Below are 11,791 nucleotides of genomic sequence, written 5' to 3'. Positions count from 1 at the left end.
ATTTTATATTTGATTCATTTCAAAAAAATACATTGTAAAAGAAATAATAATTATTCCATAAAAAATTAAAAAATAATTATTTCATTTCTATTGCACTTCATTCCATTCCACTACCTAAACTTTTTCTCCAAAAATAAGATTAGTTTCCTACAAAATTGAATAGGATAAATGAAATATATGATAGAAATTTTAATTTCTATCATAAGGTACAATTATGAAATAAATAGATGAGATAGAATTTTAGTTCAAATAAATAAATTTTTGTTATTACTTTTTATTATGATGGAATAATCGAATGGTGATTTTACACGCCAATGATCATATGGTATCACCCTTGAACTTTGTTTTGGTTTCATTTGTAAAAATTATTTTTAAACCCATGCAAGGCACATGCTATTCTTGTAATAAATTTATATTTCTAAAATGTAAATCTTATAACAAATTATTTTGTTTGGTTTGATTTTTTAAAAATTATTCTTAGATGAATTTTCATTTGTTTTAATAATTTTTTTCATATTTTATTCAAATTATTATTATTATTTTATAAATTTTTTCTGTTTATTTTGTTAAATTAAAGATCCCAACAAGGAATAGTTATAATTTCTAATATTGTAAGGACATTTCATATTTTAAACAAATCTCAAGTGTATTTGTAATTTAATCAAAATCAAAATATTTATGTTTTATAACTGATTAAGAATCTTTACACTATTACGAAAAACCCTTCAATCAAATTAGTACCACCAATATTCGTAAATATTACCAAAGAAAAGGGTAAAATGGAAAAGTCAAATTATAGGTTACAATTAGTAAATTATACAAAATAAAAGGGAGAAAAAAAAACTCGGGGGTGTATTTATAATTTATCCAAAATCAAAATATTTATGTTTAATAATTGACCAAGAATTTTTACATAATTACGAAAAAACTTTCATCTAAATTAGTACCACCAATATTAGTAAATAATACAAAATAAAGGGCAAAATGGAAAAATTAAAGTGCAAGACTCTAATAGTAAATAATTCCAAACAAAAGGACAAAATCGGAAAAAAAGTACAAGCCTCAAGTAGGTAAGCGCTTCTTATAGGGAAATTTTGTTTCCAGACACCCTCTTACCTTAATGCACATCATTTCTCAATGCACACCCTTATGAATTTGATCAAGTGTTATTTATCTCATTCCACGCATCACATATTCCAATTATAACCCTTAACTCAAATATTGTACACACACTTTCCACCCAAACACACACTCACATAGCCATTGATTTTGAATTCATCGAATCACAAACTCACACAACCATTGATTCTGAATTTACCGATCCTAATATCATTATTACTAATTTTGAATTCATCAATTTGATTAACTCACTGATCTCGTCACCGATTCATCAATTTGATTAATTCTGAATTCTATGTTTTTTCTTCCATTTACTTTATTGAATTAATAATTGTGATTGAATTCTGTTTCTGAGTTTTGCTTTTCTAAGCCATGTATGTGCATGTATAATGTATACACACATGGGTGTGTGCTTGATATGATTGAACAATAATTTTAGTAAAGTAATTCTAAAAAACCTAACCGCTTTTCTTTGTGGTTAATGTAATTGCTACTGGTCTTGCTTTGAACATTATTCTAGTAAAGTATCTTCATCAAGAAGAATAAGAAGAAGATGATGATGAGGAGTGAAAGCGGAAAGGCAAGGGAAAGGAAGAACAAAATCTTGAAAAAGAGATTCACAAGAAACATGAAGAGAATATGAACAATTTATCTCCACAATCAGTTGGAGAAATTGCAAGTATGAGTGATCGTGGTTAATGATGAAAAACGAAAGATTGGCGATTCGAAGAAGAATGAGAAACCTAAGGTGGAGGAAAACCTAATTGATGGCACGAAACACGAGTCGAAAGATGAGGAGAAGAAGACTTTGGTGGTTTTGACTAAAACAGACCGTGGAAATGAGAGGGTTACAAGCGAGTTCTAATGGAATGACAAAAAAATGGCAGTGAATGGTATGGTTTGAGAGAAGAAAATTCCAGTGGATTGATCAACTAAAATTGGGAAGAAATTGAATGATCTTTCACTAAGTGATAGGAAATAAGGCAACGAGAGAGAGAGAGAGAGAGAGAGAGAGAGAGAGAGAGAGAGAGAGAGAGAGAGAGAGAGAGAGAGAGAGAGAGAGAGAGAGAAGAAATTAGATGGGTTAGTTAGGGTTTTGATATCCATTATAGTTATTTTACTTTAAAGTATAATTGTCATTAAAATGTGTGTACTGAGATAAGTTAGTGTATGGAAATTGAATTTTCCTTTTTTATACATATGCTTCATCCGTCCCAAAATATTATGCCTTGTTTGGTTTGTTTTTGAGAAATAAATTTTAGAGAAAATTTTCTAAAATTTTGTTTGGTTTAGTGATTTTGGAAAAAAAAATTTCAAAATCACTTTATCTCTTACATATCAATCAATCATTTTTTCCCTCACACACATCTACTCAATTACAACAAAATATCTAATTATCCCAAACTCTCGTACTCCAAAACTATTTCCAAAATATAGAACCAAACAAACTAAAAAAATTTCTAAACTCTTTCTCCATTTTTTTTTTGAAAACTTGTCTCCCAAAACTAAACCAAACACACCCTTAGTCTCTTATTCTATTTTTCATCATTCCAAAATATTAGTCTCTTTTAAAAAATGAATGATTAAAATAATATGAATTTTTTATTTTTCCATTATTTTAAATTCATTAATAATATACAAAGTACAATTATGACAATAGATATTCTCAAAAAAAATATATTATTAAAAGGTAATTTTAAAAATTTAATATTTTTAAAGTACAATAATTATACTATTAAAAAAAATTAAATTTGTCAAAAAAATTATTATTTTAAGACGAAATGAGTACATATATATATATATATTTTTTTTCGTGTTCTCTTAATGTAATTAATGAGTATGATCAATAATAATATCATAATTAGTATTAATTACTAGTTGATATACTAATTAGTACATATAACATTATCTATTTACTTTTAGTGTTTGAAAAAGAAGATAATGGTAAATCTAAAAAGTAATTAATTTTCCATCTCTAAGCCATCGCATGTAGAATGTACTATAGGCCCCATCCATTTGATATGAAAATATTGCATTCGCATTCCTACCAAAATCAAAATCAAAATCAAAACCGTGTTGACAATTTCACGCGAAGCGTTCAACTCAAACTACTCTACCCCAATCCCACCTCCATCATTGATCATTGTTACTATTTAACAATCCTTTTCTTCCCTTCTTCACCAACCAAAAAGCAAAACTAATCACACTTTCTCTCTCTACAAACAAAGCGAGAGAGAGAGAGAGAGAGAGAGAGAGAGAAAAATGTGCCCTCTGAGACTGATTTTGATCTTCCTGTCGGCTACTCTGGCCGGGTTTCTCGTTCTGAAGAACCTCAAATCTCAGCCTCAAATTCTCGAAGATCACTCCCAAGATTCACTCAACCCTACCTCCTCTGAATCCTCCCCCCAACCACCCCCCACTGCTACTTCCCTCAATAATAAGGTATTCTCTTTGATTTTTTCTAGGGTTTCTTCTTCTTCTTCTTCAGCTTTCTTTCCATCATTCAAATTGAAATTGTTTTCTTCATTCCAGGTTTGGGGAGCAATCGGTGCTGGGTTCTGGACCAGCGTCGACATGGCTAGCGGCCGCTATCTCTGGAGGAATCTCGTTTCTTCATCTTCATCTTCATCTTCATCTTCGACTTCGAAGCGAACCAATTGAATTCTCCATGTGTAATACGTTCTTTCTCTCGCTCCATTTGTTACTCTTTTTTGCGCTGGATTCCAAGTTTAGGTTTCATTTCGCCATTATTATGCCTCTCTTGTTTTGCCTCTCAATCCAAACCAACTGTTGTTGTACAGTTTTATGTTGTTTTTTCCCTCTCCCCTTTTATAAAGATCTTTGCTTCTTGCAATGTATATCGGATTTTCGCGCTGCTCTTCTACGATTTGTTTGTGGTGCTGTTTGCACTTGAATTGGATAAACATTTATGTCTTTGTTTTCACTATAACCCTTTTATGTTATGGCTATGGACTTCTTCTTCTTCCCAAATTCATATGATTTGTGTTTTTGCTCCATCATTAATTAAAACTCCGCACTCCAAAGTAAGAGACTTGTGAAAAAATTGCTCTCATATGAGATAAATATATAAATCTCACAGAAACAAAACAATAACAATTCAAACTTATTCTATTAGTTTCTATTTACTTAATGTTTATTTATACATAACAAAGACAATTTATAGTTGACATCAATCTCTAATATTTTCATATTTTAACACATATTACAACTAAGTAGAAAAATATATTTGTTTTATATTTATATATTTAATATATAGAATGTATACATGTTCTCAATGGCACTGCCAACTTAGAAACTTCTATATACTCCCACTCCCATCCCTACCCCTTCAGACATGTCACTGTTGAAGAATATTTGACTAATTTCCTCTTCACAAATTCACTCTCTGTGTTCCTTATACAAGCAGTTTTTGGTTGTTCAACAATCGGGTTCTATCAATAACTATCTCATTTAAATATAATTATTTCACTCTTGAGTTACTAAGCAATGTAATTTTCGTACTTAAGCTAATTAAACAGAGGCAATGATGAGCTGCATGAGTATTTTCAATAGTGTAAAAGAAGTTGAGAGAGGGATATTGAGAGAGAATAAACTCTGTGATTCAATAAATTGAGAAACCGAAAGCATATAAAAGAAAAAGAGGCCGAAAGCATAAAACAACACTAACTAAACATCTGATAGTGTACAACTAGTATACAATAGGAAAGAAGCACTAACTAATATATTATGCAACTATTAATATATACATTATACATTTAACAGCCCCCCTCAAACTCAAGGAGGACAAATATCAACCAACTGGAGTTTGGAGACAAGTTCAACGAAGCGGCCAGGAGAATGAGCCTTGGTGAAGATATCAGCAGGTTGATCAACAGAAGAGATCGGATGGAGATGGACAGTACTGCGAGTGACGTGTTGACGACTAAAATGGCAGTCAATCTCAATGTGCTTGGTGTGATCATGAAAAACATCATTGTGAGCAATTTGAAGAGCACTGTGATTGTCACAAAAGAGGGCAGTAGCGCTAGAGGGAGTAACACCCATGTCAGCAAGAAGCCAACGAAGCCAGAGAAGCTCCTGAGTAGTATCAGTAAGAGCACGGTATTCGGCCTAGGTATTGGAACGAGCAGTAAGAGATTGTTTCTTGCTGCGCCAAGAAATAAGAGAATCACCCAAAAAAAAGCAGAACCCAGTAGTAGAGCGGCGATCAGTAGAATCTCTAGCCTAATCAGCATCGGAGAAAGCACGAAGCTGGAGAGAGGAGCGGGCGGAATAATGAAGACCATGAAACATGGTGCCTTTGAGATAGCGAAGGATACGAACTAATGCAGCATAATGAGGGGTACAAGGAGCCGACACAAACTGGTTGACAATATGAACGGCATAGGCAATATCAGGACGAGTAACAGTGAGATAGACAAGACTGCCAACCAGCTGACGATATAGGGTAGCATCAGAGAGAAGAGTGCCATCAAGAGGTGTAAGACGACTCTGAGGCTCCAGGGGAGTGGAGGCAGTCTTGCAATCGGTAAGACCGACACATGTGAGAAGATCAGAGGTATACTTACCTTGAGAGAGAAAAGAACCCGTGGAATCATGGAAGATTTCAAGACCCAAGAAATAGCTGAAAGGACCAAGGTCTTTCATCTCGAAATGATGGCTAAGAAACTGTTTAAGGCGAAGAATACCATTGATATCATCACCGGTGATAATCATATCATCCACATAAAGGAGAAGCAAGGTGGCCCCTTGAGCAGTTTTTCGGATAAAAAGAGCAGTATCATAAGAGCTGGAGGTGAAACCACAGTCATGAATAGTAGAGCTGAACTTGGCAAACCAAGCGTGTGGAGCTTGTTTGAGACCATATAAAGCACGCTGAAGTTTGCAGACTTTAGGAGGTGAATAAGTAGACCCAGGGGGAGGTTGCATGTATACCTCCTCAAGAAGAACACCATTAAGGAAAGCATTTTTCACATCCATTTGATAAAGATCCCATTGTTGGGTGGTAGCAATTGCAATCAGGCTGCGAACAGAGGTGAGACGAGCAACAGGAGCAAAGGTCTCCTCATAGTCAATACCATATTCTTGGTTGAAACCTTTGGTAACAAGGTGGGCTTTGTAGCGCTCAATAGATCCATCAGAACAAGTTTTGATTTTGTATACCCATTTGCAGCCAATGGCAGTCTTGCCAGGTGGAAGATCAACAATGTCCCAAGTGTGAGTTTTGTCTAAAGCCTACAATTCATCAGTCATAGCCTGCTGCCAAAGAGGATTAGAGCGAGCCTCCCGATAGGAGGTAGGTTCATAAGTAGAAAAAACAGTAGAACCAACAATAAAGTCACGAAGACGAGTAGAAGGTTGGATTACTCGGTGTGGTCGAGCAGGAGGAGGAGGAGCCAGAGGAAGAGACTCAACAGGAGGTGAGGAGTCCGAGAGAGCAAGAGCAGGACCATCAGAGCGGGCAGGTGCGTGAGAAAGACCAGTAGGCAAGGCAGTCTCGAGAGAGGCGGGCAGGGGCGGTGGAGTAAGCTCATCAGAAAACAAATCGGTGGAAGGGTCAGTAAAACACAGAGAGGGTGAGGGAACAGATAAGCGGAAGAGAGAGAGAGAAAAAAACATTTTGTGTTCCCAAAAGACCACATGACGAGAGATACGGAGGCGCTGTGAGAGAGGATCCCAACATCGATACCCCTTATGTTCAATACCATACCCCAAGAAGCAACAAAGGCGGGAACGGGGTTCAAGTTTGGTACGTTCATGAGGTTGGAGAAGAACAAAACAGGCAGAGCCAAAAACCCTAAGGTTGGTGTAAGGGGGACGGGTGCCATGCAAACGCTCATAGGGAGTGTGATTATGAATGACAGGTGTAGGGATACAATTGATAGTGTAAGCAGCAGTAAGAGCTGCTTCTCCCCAAAAATTTTCCGGACAAGAGGAAGAGAGAAGGAGGGCTCGAGTACTGTTGAGAATATGTTGATGTTTCCGTTCAGCACGTCCATTTTGTTGAGACGTACCTGGACAGGAACGATGAGGTTGAGTACCATGACTCTGAAGGAAGGAAAGAAAGTCAAAATCTTTATATTCCATGGCATTGTCGGAGCGAAAAAGCTTAATAGTCTTAGAAAATTGGGTTTTAACCATTGCAGCAAAATTGTAATAAAGTTGTTTGAGCTTAGAGCGATTTTTCATAAGAAACAACCATGTAAAACGAGAAAAATTGTCTATAAAACACAACAAAATAACGTGCGCCGCCCATAGTAGGAGTGGGAGAGGGGCCCCAAATATCAGAATGGATGAGATCAAATGGTGCAAGAGAAACAGAGTCACTTTTATTAAACGATAAAGCAGGTTGTTTGGCATGTTGACAGGACAAACAATCTAAAGTATCAGAACTGACAGGACCTAAATGACTACTAGAAATTAAAGACTTTAACCGACCAACAGAAAGATGGCCTAAACGACAGTGCCAAAGCTGAAAAGGAGATACAAGAGGAGCAATGGTAGGAGCTGTGATCTGAGAAGAATCTGGAACATGGAGATGGATAAGTTCATAGAGACGGCCATGCTTACGGCCTATCCTAAGAGTCTGTCCCGTCCGAGGGTCTTGCACCAAACAACCAGTATGGGAAAAGGTAACAGTTAGACCATGCTCACATAATTGACTAATGGAGATAAGATTTAAAGTAAGAGCAGGCATAAGATATACATAGGATAAAGATAAGTGAGAGGTGGAAACAGAACCAACATGCCTTACAGACAGAAGAGACCCATCAGCAGTATGGATAGAAGGAACATGAGGATTAGAAGAGAGAGTAGTAAAAATAGTAGGGTCAAAGGTCATGTGATTACAACAAGCGGAGTCAAAGTACCAGGAAGTGTTACCTGCGGTGACAGACAAAGCAATAGATGGAGGAGTACTGGAATTTTGCCAAAAATGTTGAAACATGGCTTCGACATCGGTTTGAGAGAAGACTGGAGTGGAAGGGTCTATAGGGACAGAGGAAGGTAAATCCTTTAAGGTGGCAGCAGCAGCAGTGCGTTGAACAGGCATTGGTTTAAGCGGAGTCCCAGAACGGTGAGAGTTGTTGCGTGAAAAATTCCAGGTGGAAGGACCATTGCGAGAGGCACGGGCGGGATTGTGGAAGCAATCTTGTTGGAGATGACCAGGGCCAGTCTTGTTGCAAAACCGACAAAGGCGAACTGGACAATTAACCAGAAGATGAGTCGATGGAAGATTGCGGTTGTGACAGTAGTTGTAGGCAGTTGACCTCTGTGGTGAAGGCGGTGAAGGAGAACTTCGAATCTGGAGAGTAGCAAGAACAGAGTCCACAGGGTGCGGATGGAGAGGACCAAACCTTGTTTCCTCTGACAGTAGTTCAGCAATTGCTTGCTCAAGAGTGGGTAAAGGACTGCGATGAAGGAGAGATGCGCGTATTGGCTCAAAATGAGGAGTGAAAGCCATGAGAAACTGAACCAAGCGCTGTTGGTCACGGTAAGTAGTAAACAAGGCAACATCCTCAGTATGAGGCCGTGGAGGTTCAGAAAGAGCTAGCTGATCCCAAACAGAATACATTTTGGAGAGGAAATCATTAATGGTCTGAGTTGTATCTTGGCACATACGGTGAAGATGACTCAGAAGCTGATATTGGTGAGCAAGGCTAGTAGTCTGATAGCGTTCTTGTAAAAAATCCCAGATGGCCTTGGCTGGAGAGGAAGCAGAGTCAAGTTGGAACCGACCAAACTGCCGGCTAATAGATGTAATAGAAGTATTGCGAAGCCAAGTGATGATCTGATAGTTTTTACTATCCCAATCTTCTAGTCGATCGACATATTTGGCAGCGGAGTCCGGGGCAGCGGATTCGGTGGTCTCTTGGATGGGGTTGCACACATCCCTAGTGATGATGTGCCAAAGTTTCTTTCCTTTGAGGAAGTCAAACATGGCTTGTGCCCATAGGACATAATTAGTCCCATCAAGAACAACAGAAATAGGGTGGTTAGAGGAGTCCAGGCGATCCATGAGGGAAAAACAGCACAATCGAGGTAGAATCTGAAAAAATCGAGGGTACCAATGAATGCAGAAGGGCAAAATTAGTGGGGAGCTGGTCTGAACCAGCCAAAAAAGGCCAAAAATGGGGTTGAACCAGCCTTGAAAAGGTGATAAGCCAGTTTGAGCTGAACCGGCTGGAGCCGAACTGAGCAAGGGGCACGAGCCGAAGGCGAAAGTGGCGCGAGGCGTGTGCGGCGCGAGCGAGTGACACGCGCGGAAGGAACGGCTTCAGCGGTGTGCATATGCGTGTAGCGCGTGATATGCGGGGAGAGATGGCTTCAATCGACTGGTGGACGCGTGGAGCGCGTGTAACGTCGAAGACGGAAGCAGGTGACGCGCCGGCGACAAAAATGGCGCGTGAGGGCGTGTTAGACAGGTTCTGAGGATGCTGTTGGTGGCGTTGGAAGCGTGCGAAGATTCCGAGCACGTGAGTGGGCAGTACAAAAAAATGCTGAGAAAAAAAATCTGATCAGTGATGAAGCAGAGATAGCTATCAGAAAATGTGATTTTTTTTTTTTTTTTTTTGAACTATATACCATGTAAAAGAAGTTGAGAGGGATATTGAGAGAGAATAAACTCTGTGATTCAATGTATTGAGAAACCGTAAGAGGAGTCTCCATTATATAGGAGCTGCTATACAACATCATTATGAGAGAAAAACATATAAAAGAAAAAGAGGCCGAAAGCAGCCGAAAGCATAAAACAGCACTAACTAAACATCTGATAGTGTACAGCTAATATACAATAGGAAAGAAGCACTAACTAATATATTATACAACTATTAATATATACATTATACATTTAACAAATAGAATGTTTAGCAGAAGATCTGCTGATTGGAAACTTTTATTTCTTTACTCAATATTTAGCATGAATATTTAGGGATGATGCTTATCTGGTTGGAGCTTCAGATGATTTTATGTTTACTTCCAGATGCGATCAGGCAATGGTATGAATGTTTTTAGTTATTGCAAGAGAAGACTTTTGTTTGTTAGCACAGTTGTATTTCTGGTGAGGAAACTTTGAGAGGGTACTCCAGGTTATTGCAGTGTGATAAGGCTGTCATCTGCTGTATTTTGCTTCTCTATAGTTTTGAAGCTCTTCTTTTTGTTAGTGCTGAACTGCTTGTTAGGAAGACGTAACAAGGCCTTATGTTAAGCTTTAGCTTGCACCCAACACCTAGGTGATGAGGTAGAAGTAAACGACGAAGTAAGATATGAGATATGGATAAAACATGATAGGTACATGATCACATGGAAATTTTTAAAAAAGACACAATTCTTACTTGAAATTTATGTCCGTATGTCAATGCAGCTAGGAGTCTAGTACTTATGATGGATTAGAATGTATGAGACGAACCTATCTCTCTGAGACACGTGGCTTTATTATGGAAGATCCTTTGAACTAATAGATGTGTTGTTAATTATATTGAGGACGCTTTTTTGTATAGGTCTCATTAGTGGGTATCTTAAATGCAGATGCTGTTTCCATATGAAAAGGCACATTTTTTCATAGTTAAGTTAGCCAAGATAGTGAAGTAGTGCATAGAAAAGTTGATTTTTTTTACTCTAGGATGCAATTTCGAAATCTTTACTCGGAGGTGTGTAGCTCAACCGAGTCTTTCATTTTTGAAGATGTAATCTGATTTTGCTTGAGGTGTCTCAAAGGATGTAATGGTGATAAATGGAGGTTTGAGCACTCATGTGGTTGTTGAAATGCTGTTGGGAAATCTGGCCGTTGGAAGTGACTTGGTTTGCAGAGTCCATTCAAATCTCTGTTTCATTATATTTAAATTTTCTAATATTTTGCTATGTTAAATGAACTAACCATTTGATGTGCTCTACTGGGAAAAAAAAAGAATTAAAGATTAGAGAGTGTTTACAAAATCTCAGTTGAAGTGCACAGTGTGAGAAACTAGAGTTAGGGTTAGATAAGAAAGAGAGAAAGAAGAGAATACTTATTATTGACAATTAGGTATTTGCTTTTATTGTTGAGGTGGATTATATCGGGGGAATGCCTTGTATTGTAAGTAATTATTTCTTGCATGACAATTAATTATTCTTACCTTCCATTTTGTGATCAAACTCAGACTGATACAAGCTACTCACCTATTAGTATTCGACTACTTGCATTATGTCCATACATAATACCAAGGTTTTGTTTTTCTGTGGCTCAATTTTTCTATGTTCAAAGAGCACGAGGGCCGCTCTAATATCATATGATATGAATTGTTGTGATGTGAGAATGATTCTGTGTTTGATTTAGAAACAGAGATTTATGTTCAGGCCAGTCTGTTATTCAGCAGGAATGGAGAATTTTGGTGAAATTGGTTTGTTTTTATTATCATTTTTAAAGAAATAGTCAACTCAAAACAAAATATTAAATCCCCCCCAATTGGCCACTTTTGGTTATGTGCTTCCATGTTCTGTAGGCAGCTGTATTCAGTGTTATTTTAAATTATATTTAAGGCAATCAAGTTCTTGCCAACAATTGCTGCTGTGTTGATAGTTTGACCACTGCTATTTAGAGAGGTGTACCACTAAAGCAGTTTCAACTTGGTGGTGAATGGTAGTCTTATTATACACACAGAATTTCTATATAGAA

At 37.3% G+C, this 11,791-nt stretch overlaps 1 protein-coding gene across 1 annotated transcript; it reads left to right on the top strand.

Moving 5' to 3' along the window:
• Positions 1-3,157: 3,157 nt before the first annotated feature.
• On the top strand, positions 3,158-4,110 carry LOC114315172 (Methyltransferase-related protein). The gene is made up of 2 exons (XM_028261748.2): positions 3,158-3,561; positions 3,652-4,110. The coding sequence occupies exons 1-2, from the start codon at positions 3,382-3,384 to the stop codon at positions 3,778-3,780; spliced, it is 309 nt and encodes a 102-aa protein (XP_028117549.2). The 5' UTR covers positions 3,158-3,381; the 3' UTR covers positions 3,781-4,110.
• The last annotated feature ends 7,681 nt before the right edge of the window (positions 4,111-11,791 follow it).

The sequence above is a fragment of the Camellia sinensis genome, chromosome 3 (genome assembly GCF_055761805.1).
Source record: "Camellia sinensis isolate YWXY chromosome 3, ASM5576180v1, whole genome shotgun sequence".
NCBI classification, from domain to species: Eukaryota; Viridiplantae; Streptophyta; class Magnoliopsida; order Ericales; family Theaceae; genus Camellia; species Camellia sinensis.
Note: the sequence above shows the minus strand (reverse complement) of the source record. Positions and strands in the feature narration are given on the sequence as shown.